At 40.9% G+C, this 19,663-nt stretch overlaps 1 protein-coding gene across 16 annotated transcripts in view; it reads left to right on the top strand.

Annotated features, from left to right (window-relative positions):
• Positions 1-19,663, top strand: part of ITPR1 (inositol 1,4,5-trisphosphate receptor type 1) — a 355,914-nt gene that overhangs the window by 192,820 nt on the left and 143,431 nt on the right. For all 16 annotated transcript variants that reach the window (XM_055259821.2, XM_055259818.2, XM_055259814.2 and 13 more), the window contains 7 exons: positions 480-617; positions 3,894-4,019; positions 6,542-6,742; positions 9,191-9,442; positions 12,845-12,970; positions 15,533-15,661; positions 18,544-18,664. In XM_055259821.2, the coding sequence (XP_055115796.1) occupies positions 480-617; positions 3,894-4,019; positions 6,542-6,742; positions 9,191-9,442; positions 12,845-12,970; positions 15,533-15,661; positions 18,544-18,664 (1,093 nt within the window). The remainder of the gene's footprint in view (positions 1-479; positions 618-3,893; positions 4,020-6,541; positions 6,743-9,190; positions 9,443-12,844; positions 12,971-15,532; positions 15,662-18,543; positions 18,665-19,663) is intronic.

Below are 19,663 nucleotides of genomic sequence, written 5' to 3'. Positions count from 1 at the left end.
ATAGGCACCACATATTTCTGAAGCTTTACAATTGAAGGAAGGACTAATTGAGAAAACTGTCAGGGAGTCATCTAAGTGTCTGGCACACAGTGTCCCCACTGAGAGCTGTAGTTCTTTAGAAACCTTTGCATACGCTGGTTCAAAGTTGGGAGGCTGGGAGCTTTGTGTGTTTTACCCCAGAACAAACTCTTCCCAGGGTCTTGGCGATGATGCCAGGTCATTCCATTTTAAGCGATGTCTCTGAAACTGTCTCACTCGTTGTTGAAGCCATAATTCCCTGCGTATTCTGGAAGACGTGCCCTTAGTCTTATGGATTTGGCTTGATGGAATCAACAGAAATGCCACATACTGAAGGAATTTCATTTTAGGTTTTTAATGCATTATAATCCCCTTTGCCTCCCTGCCCACCACCACCCTCTGCAATCTTTTTCCAGCTATAGTTCCTAGTTTTCTGAGACTGATTTCTTTCTTTCTACTAGATTTTGATTCGGCTTAGCAAACTCTGTGTTCAAGAGAGTGCCTCAGTGAGAAAGAGCAGGAAGCAGCAACAGCGTCTGCTCCGGAACATGGGTGCACATGCCGTGGTGCTGGAGCTGCTGCAGATTCCCTACGAGAAGGTGAGCGGGGCCTCATGCACAGCAGCTGCTCTCAGGATGGGGCGGATATCTGGGTTCCCCCAAACCCTTCACATCTGGATATTGTTAGTGAAGAAATGCATCCAGTGTGACTATTGTGACTACAAAGCAATTTCAGGTATTTATATGAAACAGAGCATCTGAAAAATAAAGTAAAATCACCCGTGAATAATCCTCATCCCGTTTTAAGTTTATGTAAAGAAAGAGAGTCCATTTATTCTCCATACTCCCAAGCCACATTGGATAGAGACACCTAGGTCTGTGTCAGAGCTTAGAGCTGTATCTACCCATGGGTTGGTGTGTTTCAATTTCATTTGCAATGTGACTCAAGCAATTTAAGCATCACCAGCTATTAAGTGCATGTGGGAACATGGGATGTGCCTGCTTTTGAGGTCCTCACTAAGATGCTGACATCTGCTTAAGTATTTGGATTTATCAGGTGATGCTTTGATCTAGGTCTTCTTTTCTGTTGCTGGAAGTTGTACTTTGCCTCTAATTTTTCACATTAGCGTTTGTCATTGATATGTATTTGATTTAGGGAGGCAGGAGCAGGCTAACAGTGTTTTGCATGCATGTAGGCTGACAAGACACTTATGAAATCATTCATTCAAGCCTACAAGACCCACTGGGGTATTTGTGTTGCGCCTACTTGACAGATGAGGAGACTGAGGCTTGGGGAGGTTTAGAGGTGAAGGGCTCAGACTCAGGTCTCTTGAGTTGACTATTAACTGCTAGAGATACTGATTTGCTAGAGAAGAGTCACCTGATGAAGGCTCATTTCTAGGTGCTTGCAGGGTGCCAGGCGCTATGCTGAGGCCTTTATACACGTTATTAGCTCATGCCATCCTCAAGACACATGGATGAGATGGGTGGTGCTATCTTTAGCCCCATTTTAGATGAGAGAGCTGCAGCTGGAGAGGTTCAGTGAGTTGCATGGATGGCACAGCTATGTAGAGTGAAGCTGGCTCCACTTCACTGTGGATCTGGGGCCTGCTGCCTTCCCTATGCCTGTCGCCTTCTACTCCAGGAAATTTCCTGCAAAAGGATCCTCCTCCTCAGTCATGGGGACCATATGAATCGGGCAGGTCAGGCCTTTCAGTAGCTATAAATAAAGTCCAAGCTTAATCCCTGTTGTAGGTATAATACGTAGCTAACTTGTAGTTGATACAGGTGTGCGTATCATCGAAACTTTGCCTGTCATTTAGACTAGAACCAACAAGCTGATCTACTTCCTTGTGTGTAAGGAATGTGAGGGGATCATTTGCTGACCATAGTGTTGTCTCATAATATCATCAGTTTCCCTGATGAGAGTTATGCCTTCGTAGAGCAGGCTTAATCTACAGGTAACCAGATGTGGTTGGAATTGGTGACTCAAAGGCAGAATATCATGTGTGTGTATATCCGTGTGTGTGCATGTGCACGCTTTTGTTTGCTTTTGGATGGGCACAGACTTCCAAAGAACGGTGGAGGAATCCCCCACAGGTAATCTCTTGTGACTTGATGTCTTTGGGGCTTGCTTGCCTTGGAAAAATCCACTTCACACCACAAAGGTTCTTCACTTAGCTTGTGCACCAGCAGATTCCTTTTATACAGAAGGACTGGAGGCGTGTGGAACTATTTAAGGTTACTGCTGTCAACCAGCAGTGGCTGTCTGTCCCAAACCCTCTGACTTCTTAGAGCTAGAAGGTTCACCACTCCTCCTGTTAATAAGGGACAAATGTAATCCCCGTTCTGTTGTCCTGGGACTTGCTATTAGTGTCCTTGTAAATTCTCCTCTGTTTTGGTTTGATTGTCAAAGCTGGGAGCTCACCTTCCTCCCGCGACTCTGTTTTGTCACAGAGTTATTTTTCTAGACCAGGGGTTAGCAAACTACAGGCATTCACTGAATCTAATCCACCACCTGTTTTGAACAGCATATCAGCTAAGAATGGTTATTACATTTTAAAATAGTCACATAAGTACCTACATAATGTCCTTGATATTCCCTCTCTACCCACAAAGCCCAAAGTATGTGCTGCCTTGCCCTTTAAGAAAAAGTTTGCTGACCTCAGTCTCGCCCGGAACCAATAGCTAGCATTTACAGAGTAATCACTGTCTAAGCACTTCATGTGACTTTTCTCATTTAATCTTCGTAACAATCACATGAAGTGTGCACTTTTGTTATCTCCTTTTCACGGAGGAGTAAACAGCAACACTGACAGGCTAAGAAATGTGCTCCAGGTCACACAGCCAGGAAGTTGGAGGTCTGGGATAAGAGGAACACAGTCAGGTTTGGGGACCTGCATTCCTACCTGCTATCCTCTCTTGCCTCTGAAATGAGGCTGTGAAGACTTATGAAGACTATTGTGGGCTCTAAGAATATGAAGGATGATTTTCAGTTTAGAAATTCTTGTTCTGTTCTTACTCTCTTAAATGTTTGCTTGTTTAGAATTGGGCAAAATGGCCATGGGTTTTATAAAATTGGCCTGTTACAGAGTATTTAACTCTAAAATACTGAGTTTATGCTATTAATGTATGAATCACATAATCCAACCATGTGAAATGCCAGGGAGGGTATTATCCCCATTTTGCCGATGGGAAAACTAAGTCTAAGGTTAAAAATTGTACTAGAGATGATAAAGGAGTTATGGCAGGCACAGTTGCTCTAATGTATAATCTAAGGAGATTTCCACTTTGCCATGTGAGCTGATGGCAAAAGTTAATGTCTAATAGGTTGGACAACTTAAAAAGGTGACCCACGAGGGAAAATGACCATGCAGCATCAGTGAGGAAGTCAGCCCGTTCTGTTGTCAGTCCCTGTTTTTGTTTATTTTTAAAATTTTTATTATTTTTATTTTTTGTTAGAGATAGGGGTCTCACTATATTGGCCAGGCTGTTCTCAAACTTCTGCCCTCAAGTGATCCACCCAAAGGGGTGGGATTACAGGTATGAGCCCCTGTGCCCAGCCCGTCCCTGTCTTTAGATGTAGGGGGTTCAGAAGTTTCAGTCCTTGCTAGATAATGGACTCGTGGATGCCTTCTATTAGCCTTCACTCTGCAGTGCTCCCTCCCACCCAAATAAGATCTTCACTTTCATCAATGAGCACAGACAAGTTACTGGCTTCTTTTCAGCGTCAGCAGTGCAGCCCCTCAATATTTACCCACAACAGGTCCCCAGCAAACACCTTCTGACTCCCACGTTAGCAGGAGGTGTTGGGTATAGGAGAAGCTGGTCTCCTGGCCCAGCAATCAGTGCTTTCATCTGTCTCCTCCCACACAGGCCGAAGATACCAAGATGCAAGAGATAATGAGGCTGGCTCATGAATTTTTGCAGAATTTCTGCGCAGGCAACCAGCAGAATCAAGCTTTGCTACATAAACACATAAACCTGTTTCTCAACCCAGGGGTAAGACTTAAGGCCAGTCTGCAAATCTGTAGAGGGAGGAGGGCAGGGAAGAGGGAGGAGGGCAGGGAAGAGGGAGGAGGAACAGCTTGTTCTTTGGCTGTTGTGGCTTCTGGGGCTTGTTATAATGCAACATTCATTCCAAAGGGGAATATTTTCATCACTTATCAGGAGGACATAAATACTCATCTTTTGAGGATGGGATGGCAGGAGTTGGGGAGGGGAAAAGGAGGAAAGTGAGATGGATAAAGTAAGATACGTGTCTATATTTTCCTAGTCAAGTCCTTCATTGTATCAAACTTCAGCAATACAGAAGTGCTAAATCTCTCTCCTGCCACATCCTCCTGAAGTCATGCATAAAGTTTGCTGTGGTTATATATACATATATAATATTTCCATATCAAATATATCTATAATACATCTTAGTTCGTTAAATGTATTTCTAAAAGTATATTAAATGTATTGTAGGTTTTGTAAAGAAAAATGATGCCACACTCTACACATTGTCTTGTGTTCTGCTTTTTTCACTTAACACATAATGGCTGCCTTTGCAAATCAGAGAGATATAAATTTTTATCATTCTTTCGATGGCTAAATGACGTTCCGTAGAATGGCTGTAACTTTAAAAAAAATTCTCATATTAATGGACAGTTAGGCAATGTCTGATTTTTAGCTTTGTAAACAATACTGCAAAGGACATCTTTGTGCATGCGCACACTCACTTCCTCAGTAGTACTGCTAATACTTCCCAGAAAAAGGATTGCTGGATTGTAGGATAATATAGGTTGAGCATCCCAGATCTGAAAATCTGAAATCTGAAATGCTCCAAAATTCAAAACTTTTGAGTGCCAGTATGATGCTTGAAGGAAACACTCATTGGAGCATTTCAGATTTTAGATGTTTGGATTTAGGATGCTCAGCCCGCAGACTATAATGCAAATATTCCCAAATCCAAAATGTGAAACCATTGTGCTCCCAAGCATTTTGGATAAGAGATACGCAACCTGTGTTCCCTCAGTGCCATGTTAAGAGAAAGAAAAGTCAAAAGATAAAAAGATTAAAGCCTCCACCTCACCCCAAACATAAAACTCAATAACTGTGGGTAAAAAGTGAAAAATAAACCTTCTAGAAGGTAACATGAGAATCTTCATGGCTGTATGGTAAGCAAAATTTTCTTACAAGGTATGCAAAGAACACTATTTTTGAAAATTGATAAATTGGACTTCTTTTAAGAACTTCTGTTTGTCCACTGACACCATTAAGAGCATCCAAAGGCGAGGCAGAGAGTAAGAGACATTTGCAATGCACGTTCTCAACAAAGAATTAATATCCAGAATGTAAATAACACACTCAGTCACTAAGGAAAAGGTTGGCCTTCTTTTAAAAATAGGCCAGGCACGGTGGCTCATGCCTGTAATCCCAGCACTTTGGGAGGCCAAGGCAGGCAGATCACTTGAGATCAGGAGTTTGAGACCAGCCTGGCCAACATGGTGAAACGTTGTCTCTATTAAAAATATAAAAATTAGCTGAGTATGATGGTGAGCACCTGTAATTCCAGCTACCTGGAGGCTGAGGCAGGAGAATAGCTTGAACTCAGGAGGTGGAGGTTGCAATGAGCCGAGATTGCACCACTGCACTCCAGCCTGGGTGACAGAGCAAGACTCTATCTCAAATAAATAAGTAAGTAAGAACATAAAGGCAAAAAACTTGAACAGACACCCTGTTGGAGAGGATATTCAAATGGCCAATAAATGTGACAAAGTGTTCAAAATGATTAGACATGAGAGAAATGCAAATTCAATTATGTTTAGCCACAGTAAGTTGTGGCTAAAATTTAAAAGACTGACAATACTAAGTGTTGGCAAGGATAGGAACAGCTGGAATGTAGAATGCAAATTGTTAACATCTTTTGAAAGCCGTCAGTATCTTCTAAAGCCAAACATACTCATACTTTGTGACCCAGCAATTCTATTCTTGGACCCAACAGAAGTATGGGTTTAAGTTCACCAGAAGACATGTTCATAGCAACCCTAGTATTTATAATACTAGTAATGTTACTATCTATTAAAACTGGATCCTACTCCAAATGCCCTTCAACCATAGAATAAAGATATTGTCATATATTCATGCAATGGAACTTATACATCAGTGAAAAAGAGGGCAAGAGGTTTCAGAACAGGCAAAACTAATCTGGTTATAGAAGTCAAAATAGTAGTTAAATTGTGAGATAAGGCATAAAGGAGACCTGTTTTGTGTCTTGATCTGGGTGCTCAAGGTCCCTTTATAATCTGTTCAGCTGGATGCTAATGAGTTGTTTTTTTTCTGTATGTTTATTTATATGTCAATGAAAAAAGCTTACTAAAAAAGAAGGTAGTACAGAAGCAAGAATGAGAGAAACATATCTTCATGGGTTTAAATGCTTCCCTTGTGTCTGTTTTCAGTGGACTCTTCTTTTTCTCACTTTTTAATTTGTTCTATCAGCTTTTTGACTTGTCGCTGTGCTCTTTTCCTCACCCTTGTGCCAGATCCTGGAGGCAGTAACCATGCAGCACATCTTCATGAACAATTTCCAGCTTTGCAGTGAGATCAACGAGAGAGTTGTTCAGCACTTCGTTCACTGCATAGAGACTCACGGTCGGAACGTCCAGTATATAAAGTTCTTACAGACAATTGTCAAGGCAGAAGGGAAATTTATTAAAAAATGCCAAGACATGGTTATGGCCGAGGTGATTGTTATATATTTCTGTATACCTCCATCTGGTGTTCTGTAGAAATTTTAAAATTATTTAATCTTATCTGTATGAACTTGCACCCTCTTCAGGAGCCATACAGAAGGACAGAAAGTAATCGTGTGTGCATATGTGTGTGCCATCTCTTGTGTGAGCTTAAGTTGTAGATATAGGCAAGAATCTGATCTGATATTTCATAGCAACCAATTTAAGGAAGGATGGCTTGGATTTTTCTGACAGGGGACAGAAAGAAGAATAAGGAACTGAATTATAGGGAATGGAGATAAAATGTAGTCAGGACCCAATGAGCCAGAACAGCTTCCATTCTTGTGGATTATGAATTTTAAAAATTATTCACCTAATTAATTAGATTGAAAAAATTTTGCCTGATGCTTTTTGAGGAGCAGTTGGTCTGTGGAATCAAGGAAAAGTCTTACTTGGTTTATTATGAATTCACTTTGATTTACAATCTTGTCTACGTATATGGTTCCATTGGCAGGGAGGGAGTGTGATTAAGAGTTGGGGCCAGCATGGTGGCTCATGCCTGTAATCGCAGCTCTTTGGGAGGCTGAGGCAGGAGCATCACTTGAGGCCAGGAGTACAGGACCAGCCTGGGCAACATAGTAAGACCCTTGCTCTGTCTTACTTTTTTTTTTTTTTGAGACAGAGTCTTGCTCTGTCACCCAGGCTGGAGTGCAGTGGCGCGATCTCGGCTCACTGCTAGCTCCGCCTCCCGGGTTCACGCCATTCTCCTGCTTCAGCCTCTCCGAGTAGCTGGGACTACAGGCACCCGCCACCATGCCCGGCTAATTTTTTGTATTTTTAGTAGAGACGGGGTTTCACTGTGGTCTCGATCTCCTGACCTCATGATCCGCCCGCCTCGGCCTCCCAAAGTGCTGGGATTACAAGCGTGAGCCACCGCACCCGGCCTACAAAAAAATTTTTAAAAATTAGCTGGGTGTAGTGGCATATGCCTATAATCCCAGTTACAGAGGAAGATGCCTTGAGCCCAGGATTTTGAGGTTGCAGTGAGCTATGATGGCACCCACTGCACTCCAGCCTGGGCAACAGAGTGAGACATTGTCTCTTAGAAAAAAAAAAAAAAAGAGAGAGAGAGTCGACTCAACCTGGGATACAAATGTCACCTGAACCCCTTCACTGAACGGTGCCATGAGATACATTACTTGACCTCTCAACTCCTCAGTGAGCTTTTCTATAAAATGAAGACACAGCAGATTTCACTTTAAATAGTTGATATGCGGAGTAAATGGGATAATGATGACATTAATGCCTAACACTTTTTGGAAGCCTACCATACTCTAGGCACAGTCCTAAGCAATTTGTCTGTAATATTTTATTTAATCTATATAGCACTGTGAGTTAGCTATTATATTTGTCCCAGTTTCACAGATGAAGAAACTTGAGATACAGTGAGGTTAGGAAGTTCATGTAAAGAGTTTATCTTGGTATCTGGCATCTAATAATTAGAGCTCATAAAGGTTAGTCATTCGTAAGTATTGACCATGTTTATTTTGACTTCTGTGCCAGCCCTTTCTGGTGTTTTTTGTACTTCATGTACTGCTGATGAAATTGATTTATTCTTAAATAGATTTGCAAGAAGTCACATCTTAGGGGACAAGTTATAAACAGGAATGCCTCAACTTTTTGAAGAGTAAGTATGGAGAGGAAGGCATATCTTAATTAAAAGTAATTTGTGATTGAAGAGATAAGATGGTAGATGAAAGAATTGTAAAGGTGATACATTGTAAAGCACAAAAATAAGATGGAGGCAGAGCACACTGGCTCACACCTATAATCCCAGCACTTTGGGAGGCCGAGGTGGGTGGATCACCTGAGGTTGAGAGTTCGAGACCAGCCTAGCCAACATGGAGAAACCCTGTCTCTAAAAATACAAAATTAGCCAGGCGTGGTGGTGCATCCCTGTAATCCCAGCTACTCGGGAGGCTGAGGTAGGAGAATCGCTTGAACCAACCCAGGAGGCGGAGGTTGTGGTGAGCCGAGATCATGCCATTGCACTCCAGCCTGGGCAACAAGAGTGAAACTCCATCTCAAAAAAAAAAATAAAAAAAATAAGATGGAAACATTTAAAAAGAAATATCATAGCCTAATTGGTAGATTTGGAAATAGAAGTGCAAGCTTGCAATCTCTATTTCCACTTGATACATTAATGCTGGTATGCAGACTTTCTCTTCCCCTAATAGCTTTTTAGGGCCAGTGTGGTATTTCTGTATCTGTGGACTAAAATTATGATGCTGAAGATTTCTAGTTGTTCAGTTATATAAATGAATGAAGTCAAAATAGGTAAGACTGATTTGGGAAGATAAATGCTAACAGAACCTCTCTCTTTCTCTGTGAATAGATTTTTTTTCATGCTACCCCACCCCTGCAAGCTTGTAATCTAAACCCACCCTGTTCTTTATGTAGCTGGTCAATTCAGGAGAGGATGTCCTCGTGTTCTACAACGACAGAGCCTCTTTTCAGACTCTGATCCAGATGATGCGGTCAGAGCGGGATCGGATGGATGAGAACAGCCCTCTCATGTACCACATCCACTTGGTCGAGCTCCTGGCTGTGTGCACGGAGGGTAAGAACGTCTACACAGAGATCAAGTGCAACTCCCTGCTCCCGCTGGATGACATCGTTCGCGTGGTGACCCACGAGGACTGCATCCCTGAGGTGAGCGAGCCCGGCCTGGCTGTGCCCTTCTTGTTACTATGTGGTGTGTGCAGTCATGGCTCACTGGGAGACATGGTGGTGGCTGGCCTGGGGGAGCCCTTACGATTCTGAAAGCTGCAGCTCATTTTGTAGTGGGATTTCAGTTCCCTAAAACATTTTCTCGAGCATTGATTTTGCATGAAAGGAACACAGGAGAAGTTAGTCATTCCTTCTGTATCTTTAAGAACAGTGAGGAAAAAACTTCAGCTCTGTGGAACTAATTTAGCCTGTTGAGCAAAGGGGATGTGACCTGAATGAACTTTTCAGAAATGTGACAAAGAGTAGGTTGAGATCTAGTTCATATGAATGTAAGACTTAGTAAGTTAATTCTTTAAAACAAAAACCCTTATTACAGAAATAATGGCCATTATAAAAAATTTAGGAACTACAGACAATCAATTAAAAAAAAAATGAATACCTAAGTTTTGAAGTTAATCCTTCCAGGCTTCCTTTTTTCCTACTCATAGATTATACTGATTAGTAATGAAAAAATGGATTATAAAGTGTATATTTTATGTTATACAAAGTATATTATAAAGTATATATTTTATGATACATAAAGTATATTATAAAGTATGTATTGTATGTTTTACAATGTGTAATATTAGTTTATAGTACACATGTATATTACATTAAATATATATCACATATATCTATATATAATGTTTTTAGGTTTTTTTGAAAAGCTAATAAGAGTCATGTGTCGCTTAGTGGTGGGGATATGTTTTGAGAAATGCATTCTTAGGTGATTTCCTCATTGCACAAACATCGTACAGCGCGCTTACACAAACCTAGATGGCACAGCCTGCTACACACCTCGGCTATATGGTACAACCTCTTGCTCCTAGGCTACAAACATGCACAACATGTGACTGTCTCAGTACAGAAGGCAATTATAACACAATTGTATTTGTCTACATAAACATTGAAAAGGTCCAGTAAAAATTGGGTATTATAATCTTGTGGATCGCTGTTGTGTATGAGACCCATCTTTGACCAAAATGTCATTATTCAGTACCTGACCGTACTCTTTGAAAAGTTCAAATATCAAAGACGGTAAAGGGATAAACCATGAAAAGTCTTATAATCTGTTTTCCTACCCACCCTACAGAAAATAATTTATTATGTTCTTGTGTATTTTTCTAGAATTTTGCACATAAACACATACAATATATATACTTTACTTCCCCACCCCCTATTTTAAATGCAAAAGATGATACTTTAGGTACACGATTCTGTACCTTAACACTGTAACTTCTTTTCATATCAATCATAAAGAGATGCCAGATTTTTTTTACAGTTGCATAAAATTCCATTGCATAGATGTACTGTCATGGCCCTTTGTAAGTGTTGAACTAATTTATGATATAATGAGATAATAATGAATAATTAACCGCTGTACTAAGAAAGCAATGAGATTGCATTCTTTTCACAGTCTTGGCCACGGTATGTTATCAAACTTTTGGATTCTCCTATATCTGGCAGGTGAAAATGGTCATTTCAATAGTTTTAATTTACATTTCTCTTGTTATGGATAAAGAAGGTAGAGTTATAACTAGTATTAGGGATGAGAGAAGCATAGTGTTATAACAAGCATTAGTTTGTTTTTTACTCTTTTTTATTTGAAATACAATGGAAGTGCAAAAAAGTACATAAACTCAATTGTATACTACAAGAACGATAGAACGATTATAAAGAGAACAGCTTTGTAACTGCCACCCAGGTCAAGAAATATGCAAAAACCTCCCCCATTCCCCTTTCCTGTCCTCACCTCCCCCAAGGGCTGTCTTCTGAGGGTAACCACAAGCTGATTTTTATATAATCCTGCAGTTGCTTTTCTGTATACATCCCTCAGCAATATAGTTTAGTTTTGTGAAGTTTTGGACTTCTTCTGTGTATCATTCCATGCCTTTTTAAGTTCAGCTCTGTGTTGCTAAGGTTGATCCACCCTGACGTGTAGCTGCGTTCATTTCCTTTGCTTTGGAGCATTCCTTTCTATCATGGTACCATGATAGGTTTTCCATTCTTCTACTGATGCTCATTTTAGTTGTTTCCAGCTTTTGGCTGTTAGGATCGTGCATACATCCTGGCCCACATGTGTACACTTCTGTCCAGGGTGTGTGGATAGTCAGAAGTGGAAGTGCTGGATCATAGGAGGTGCGTTTCTTCAATTTGATGTGATACAGTCCAGTTGTTTTCAGCATGGTTGCTCCAGTTACTATTCCTCCTCCCAACCCTGCTAACATTTGCTATCATCAGATCCTTTATTTTTTTTCAATTTGATGGTTGTATAATAGTATCGCATACTAGCTTAATTTTTAGAAGCTTCATGGAGATATTTACGGATATGATTCACTTGTTTAAACTGTACAATTGAGTGGTTTTTAATATATTCACAGAATTGTGCAATCACCATCACAATTTAGTTACAGAATATTTTCATCACTCCAAAAAGAAACCCCATGCCCATTAGCAGTCACTTCCCATTTCCTGCCAACCCCCCAATCCTAGGCAACTGCTTGTCTTTCTGAATATATGGATTTGCCTATTTGAGACATTTCATGGAATCATACAACATGTGGTCTTTTATGACTGGATTTTGTCACCTACATGATTTTTCTCAAGGCTCACGCAAGTTGTAGCATGTATCAGCACTTTGTTGCTTTATGTTGCTGAGTAATTTTCTATTCTATGCATACACCAAGTTTTGTGTGTCCATCAGTCAGTTGATGGGGATTTGGATTGTTTCTGCTTTTTGACTATTGTGAATAATGCTGCTATGCACACTTGTGTACAGGATTTTGTAGAGACACACGTTTTCATTAACCATAGTGGTTTTAATTTCTATGTCCTTGCTTCCTAATTGAAGTTGAGCCCCTTGCCGTGTATGTGTCTTTTTTTTTTTTTTGACATTGATATTCCTTTAAGAAATATCTGATCCAGTTTTTTGCCTACCTTTTCTCTGGGGGTGTCTATCTTATAAGCACAGATCTAGGGGCATTCTTCATTGGTACATGCCTTGCACATATCTTCTCCCAACTTGGGCCCATTTAATTCTTGAATGGTGCCTTTTTGTAAACGGAAATTCTTAATTTCAGGTATCAAACTTGTCCCTCTTCTGTGGTCAGAGGTTTTGCCTCATTCTTTACCTTGAGGTCATGAAAATATTCTCTTCCAAAAGCTTTATGGTTTTGGATTTTATAATTGTGAATTTCAAATGTCAGAAAATCATAGAAATAAGACTCAGCAGTGGGGAATGGGATGACCATTTTGATCTATCCTTCTTGCTGTGAAGTTGAAGCAGCTAATGAGTTCCATACACACCAAGATGGTTTTTCAGAAAAGCTTGTTTCTATCTTGCAGGTTAAAATTGCATACATTAACTTCCTGAATCACTGCTATGTGGATACAGAGGTGGAAATGAAGGAGATTTACACCAGCAATCACATGTGGAAATTGTTTGAAAATTTCCTTGTAGACATCTGCAGGGTAAGGCTTTTGGAACTAAGGAGGCAGAGTTGGAGAGTGAGAGGGTTGTGTGTGTGTGTGTGTGTAGCATCTTTGTGCACACATGAAGAAAACAGCTGCATCATTTGTACGCTAATCTGTGGAATGAAGAGGCACTTGTGACTCTTTTCTCATGTCTCCTTTCTTCCTTTTTTTTTTTTTTTTTTTTTTTTTTTTTGAGATGGAGTCTTGCTCTGTCACCTAGGCTGGAGTGCAGTGGCACGATCTCAGTTTACTGCAACCTCTGCCTCCTGGACTCAAGCAATTCTCCTGCCTCAGCCTCCTGAGTAGCTGGGATTACAGGCACCTGCCACCATGCCTGGCTAATTTTTGTATTTTTAGTAGAAACAGGGTTTCACCATGTTGGCCAGCCTGGTCTCGAACTCCTGACCTCAAATGATCTGCCCACCTCAGCCTCCCAAAATACTGGGATTATAAGTGTGAGCCACCACACCTGGCCATTCTTCCTACCTTTTGCTCTTAGCCGAGAATGGATGTTATTTATCAAGCTGCAGGGAAGAGAGGTTATTTCTGGTTTTCATGTCACCCCTGTGGATTGGTTGGTGAAATTATCATTCAACTGGGCATATTAAAATTCAATTTATAAGGATTTATTTTCCTTAGTAATATGTCTGTGCTTGAAGGGCACTTCCCTGAGCTTGAGCATTTGTCTCCTGTAATCTGGTCTTGAGGATTCTGCAAAACTCTTCACCTTCCATTTATTGCTTTCCTGGCTCAGCCTCAAGAGTGGCCTTCAAGATACTTGATTTGGTTTTGCATTGAGCTTAATATTCATGCTAAAGCCACAAGACTGCCACATAACAAAGCATACCACAGATTTAATATGGGTTTTGTGATGGTGGAACTGTGGGAGCGGGGTGGATTAAAAGATTCTTTAGAAGATAATTGTCAGATATATCCAAATTTCAGAAACATTGTAATGTTAAAAAGGTGCATTGTAGAGTCCTAAAATGTGGTATTTTCTGCTTGACTGTACGATTACTAGTATGAGACAAGAAGCCTGTAAGAACTTATTTTCCTTCTGAGTGAGAACCTTATTTAGTAATATTTGGTCAGGTGTTGGTTTCACAGACATATTTTTTAAAAAATCTCAAACTCCTCCTAGTTTTTTAATCCCATTAGCCTAGGGATTTGGGCTTGGAATGGCAGGCCTGCTTTATTTCTTTAAATCAGTGCTCTGTGAAATTTTCTGTAAAGGACCAGATAGTAAATATGTTCAGCTTTGGGGGCCGTTCATCTCTTTCATGACTACTCAGTTCTGCCCTTTTAGTGTGAAAGTAGCCATGGCAAGCAGGTTTGGCTGTGTTCCAATAAAACTTTATTTATAAAGATAATTACTGGCCCTTATTTTGCCGATCCTTGCATTAAATTACTAAGAAATGCTGTAAAATCAGTTATTAATTTCATTCTTTGAATATGTTCTCAGACTGTCTAGTTTTAAGGTCAGAACATGAGAGTCTCTTAGAACACTTGATTTTTATGTCCTTCATTCTTTTTAGCATAAGCAATTGTATATCTTAAATTGTAGAACTAATAAATTCAGTAATAAAACTTGATTTTTAAAAATATGTGCTAAGCCTCTCAATGGCAAATCTTATTCTAGGCAGCAGAATTAAGTAGAGTATGGGTGAAATCGTAGGTGTCTCCTCACCCCCAAAACATGTATAGTCAGTTATTCTGAAATATGGCTTGCTATTTTGAACAATGTTGTGTATTGGTAAGATTTTAATTGAATGGAAGATTGTTGTAGGATTGGAGATGGTCAGGCCAGGCATGGTGGCTCACGCCTGTAATCCCAGTACTTTGGGAGGCCTAGGTGGGCAGATCCCTTGAGTCCAGGAGTTCGAGACCCGCCTGGCCAACATGGCAAAACCCCGTCTCTGCTAAAAAGCAAACACAAAAATTAGCTGGGCATGATGGCGGGCACCTGTAATCCCAGCTACTTGGGAGGCTAAGGCACGAGAATCGCTGGAACCTGGAAAATGAAGGCCGCAGTAAGCCGAGATCATGCCACTGCACTCCATCCTGGGTGACAGAGTGAGACTCTGTCTCAAAAAAAAAAAAAAAAGGACTGGAGATGGTCAGGTCCACAGGACTTCAGTAACATATTTGACTCTCTTGATTATTTGGATGAGGAAACCATGGTCTAGACCCGAGGAATGGATTACTCAGGAGAGCAGTTTTCTTTTAGGGGAAATTTAGGACACCTGTAGTCACTATGCTTCTTACTGCTGTTCGGGGTTTTGAATTTTCCAGACACACGTAGGAAGCTGCAAGCGGTGGCCTTGTTGGTCTCATACCCATTTTAATGTTTGTGATTTTGCATCATGATATCCAAGCTGATCTGCTTCTCTTTTTTCCATGATTTATATTTTATTATTGTGATTCCTTAAGGGGAGAAATATTGGCCAGCAGGCCTTTACCTTTCATTTGTTAAAAGTAACCCACAGGAGGGAGTCGCATATTTCTTAATGTTTGGTGTAGGTTTTGGTGTAATGCTTAACATACCCACTTGTCTTCCAGGCCTGTAACAACACTAGTGACAGGAAACATGCAGACTCGATTTTGGAGAAGTATGTCACCGAAATTGTCATGAGTATTGTTACTACTTTCTTCAGCTCTCCCTTCTCAGACCAGAGTACGACTTTGCAGGTAAGAAATACCAAAGTCAAGCAGAATGTTCACGATACACCTTCCGCAGTTGGACTTGATGTGAATTTGGGAGTGAGCAACTGTAAATGAACTGGTCTGCAAAGCATTAATAAAAGATACATTTCTCTTGGTGGAAGATAGCTTTGATGGGATTTCTTGGGTAAAGAAGTACCTGGGGATATTTTCTTATACTGGATGGTTCTGTTAATTGTTCATTTTCTCCTTAAAATCTTTTCTGCTTTTTTTGTCCTCCAGTATTCTCCTTCCCTGCCCTCCAATCCTAGAGGTAACATTTATAAAACATCTAGCACAGTGCCTGACACAGAGTAGGTGCTTTAATAAATGGTAGCCTTTGCTATTTTTGTTGGACTATAAGCTACATGAAGACAAAGTTATGCCTTATGTGCATGGTCATCTCATATACTACTCTATCCCTTGTACCTGGCATTGTGACTGGCACCAAGTTGCTAATTTGTTGAACAAATGAATAAATGAGACTCAGGAGAGTGGTAGAGACCAGAGATAAACATGTGCTGGTTGAAGCCTTAGCCAGGAAAATGAAGTGGTGAACGAAAAGGGACCTGGAGAGAACACAAATAATGGAGGATGGGATGTAAAAAAGGCAGAGGAAGGTCAGAAGTTTTCATGCAGGCAGGATGCGATTTGGGAGTCTGTGGGACCTCAGGAATGAAGAAAGGGGAGGATTTTAGGAAAAAAGCGGATGATGAGCCATCATGTCCTTTTGCTCTTCCAAGAGGTTGAGTGAGCTGATGTCACCTGTATTAGTCCATTTTCACGCTGCTGATAACGACATACCCGATACTGGGCAATTTACAAGAGAAAAAGGTTTAGTGGACTCACAGTTCCATGTGGCTGGGGAGGCCTCACAGTCATGGCGGAGGGTGAAAGGCATGTCCAACATGGCAGCAGACACGAGAAGAGAACTTGTTCAGGGAAACTCCCCTTTATAAAACCATCCGATCATGCGACACTCATTCACTATCACGAGAACAGCATGGGAAAGACCCACCCCATGATTCAGTTACCTCCCACCAGGTCCCTCCCACAACATGTGGGAATTGTGGGAGCTACAGTTCAAGATGAAATTTGGGTAGGGACACAGCCAAACCATATCCCATCAGATTGCCCATTGCATTTGGATAGTTAGTAGGCAGCTAATCTTATCCATTTAATCATCTTTTGTACACTGAGGTGTCAAATAGGAGCAGATCAGGTGTTCCAGGAATAGGGTTCAGTGGAATTAATTTAGTCAAGAGACACTGCTTTCTTTGAGCTGGGCTGTTGGGTTCTCATCCCAAATCCAGCACTTACTGGCTCATAGGGCGGGCAGTAATGCACTGCTTACTTCACAGGGTGACGGTGAAGGCTAAATTTGTATAAACTGCTTAGCACAGAGCCTGGCATGTAGGAAGTGCTTGGGGTAAATGACCGTTCTCATTGGGCCCTTTGACTTAGCTCCAGAGCCACAAAACTCAGGGACTAAATCCTAGGTTTCCCCAGCCAGTTTCCCAGGCTCCCTCTGCTCCTGTCCTCTGTTAGGAACACAGCTTACTATCTCGGGTGGCTGCAGGGAATAGGACAGAAAGTGCTTCCTAAAGAAGGCAATGAGATTCTGGCTCCCAGGTGAACTTCATGGAAAGAGCATGGAGGTTTGCCATCAGAGACCCTTGCAGTTGACTTCCTGCTTTGCCATCACTTCTCTTTTGTTTTGGATAATTTCTTTTATCCTTGCTGGGCCTTTGTTTTTCATGTGTGATGGGAAGGTAATTCCAAGTCACAGAATTGTTCACTGAGGCCTGAATGAGATCATATGTGAAATGTCTCACACATAGCATGCCCTTAATAAATGGAAACTATCTGAACCATGTTTATCAGGGAGGTTCTGAATTTTTAATTAATATTTTTTGTTTTCTTAAAATAGACTTCCTTTCTCCCCTGAGGCTTTCTGTTTTCTTTCATCTCAGAGACCTCTTTCGGGGTTTTCAAACTTTTTTCTTTACTGTATTAACTTCCGCTGTTTTTAGAGGGGCTATGCAAGTTGTCTCCTCTGAAACAAAAAGACCAGTTGAATAGTGCAGCATACACAGCTATCTATCTTTGCCTTGCTGGTCCAAAGCTACCCTTTGAATGGAGACCAAAACTATAATTTTTTAACGTACTGAGAAAGTCAGTGTCAAATTGATTCAGTGGATGTTTGAGTACTCTTACTTTAAAGTGAGTATAAATTTATACCTTTGTAGAAAGGAATAAATCTTCTGATGTAACTTCCAAGTACTCATAATAATAAATGAATATTTATAAAGAGTAACCATCGAATTCTCTTTATGTCATTGGAGACCTTGCTAGAAATAAAGAAGTAGCATTCTAGGTGAGATCTGCTTATCAGTTTGTTTTTGCTGATTAAAAACATGGGTTCTACTCAGTGGATATAATGTGTGGAAGGAACTCTGGGGTCAGTCTGCCTCAGTCCACTTATTTTATACATTGGATGAAACTGAAGCTCAGAGAGGTGAAGTAATTTGCCTAGAGTCATGCAGCTGCGTGGTAACTGGATAAGAATACCAGTCTTTGAACTGTGGATCCATTGCTTCTTCTTGTGCTCAAACTTAGTTAAAATAGCATCAAGTTAATGCATTGCCCTAAAATGCTTCTGAATTGCTCTCCCTTGGCTAGGTAACTTGTGGAATTTAGCTCTTATCCAGGCATCCCCTCTCACGCTTGCCTCAGGGTCCATTAACAAGGCAATGTCTATCTCTGCTCTGGGGTCCAGTGGTTCAAGACAATGCCTCTCTCTGATCAGATCATCAGTAGTCTACAAATAAAAGTCTGTTTTTCACATTGCCTCTTTTGGCTTCTTGCAGACTCGCCAACCTGTCTTTGTGCAACTGCTGCAAGGCGTGTTCAGGGTTTACCACTGCAACTGGTTAATGCCAAGCCAAAAAGCCTCCGTGGAGAGCTGTATTCGGGTGCTGTCTGATGTAGGTAAGATACCAAGTCAGTTTGGATATATGTGATGAAAATGAATTGTCTGATATTAGTAAGGCTGCCATTTATTGAGCACTCATTACAACTCTTCTGAAGTTACACAGACAGGAAGTTTCAGAGCCAGACCCGGAACCAAGGTCTTCTTGATTGCTGGGCTTCTTCTTTTATCTACCAAGCCAGCATTTCCCAAAGGAAGAATCAGTGAGTCCCAAGTCAGATAGGCCTAGAAAAACAAGCTTCCATGGTTGTTAGGCAATTCTTTGGCAAGTCACGATACACACAGCTTATTCAAGGCCCTGGGAAGTCCCTCATTCAAGAAACTAGTTTGTTTAATCCAGCAAATGTACTTGACCACATGGAAACATTTTCCTGGAAAGCAGCTGTCACATCCTAAGGAACACCCTTTCTCAGAAATGGTGCACTGCTCCCTTCTTCCCCTTGAGGAGAAATGATTCTCCATTTCCTCTGTGACTCCCCTCCTGTCCCACCTCTCATAGGCAGCCTTTGAGAGGAAGTTAGGAAAATTTCTTTTTCCTTCATCCTGACTTTATTAGACTCCATGACTTGACCCATTCCCCACCCGCTATTAATGCTGTGCAAAGAGGTAAGCTTCCTGCCTGACGTTGATAAGAGAGTTACCTGCCTGGAGTGGCTCTTAGATCCTTGCAGACAGTAACAAGAAGAGCAAGACAGGTGTAGTTCTCAGCATTATTTAGTGGCTGTCCAGCAAGTGTCAATTGTGTAGGTAAGATATCAAGTCAGTTTGGATATACCTTGGGAGATATGTATAATCTATTAGGACCTGTTGCCTGATTTCAGTAGACTCTCGCCCAGTTCCTTTACTCTCATACGGTAGGTGTTGATGTCTTTTTATTATTGGTGTGGCCGTATTTCACAGTAAGAAATCAGGTTTTGGAAAATATATACACTACAGGTTCATTGTGTTGTATCTTAGAAACAGGGCCCTGCAAGCAAATTCCCAGATAACCCTATACT

The sequence above is a fragment of the Symphalangus syndactylus genome, chromosome 21, assembly GCF_028878055.3.
Source record: "Symphalangus syndactylus isolate Jambi chromosome 21, NHGRI_mSymSyn1-v2.1_pri, whole genome shotgun sequence".
Lineage (NCBI taxonomy): Eukaryota > Metazoa > Chordata > Mammalia > Primates > Hylobatidae > Symphalangus > Symphalangus syndactylus.
The sequence above is the reverse complement of the archived record's forward strand: the minus strand, read 5'-3'. Positions and strand labels throughout refer to the sequence as shown.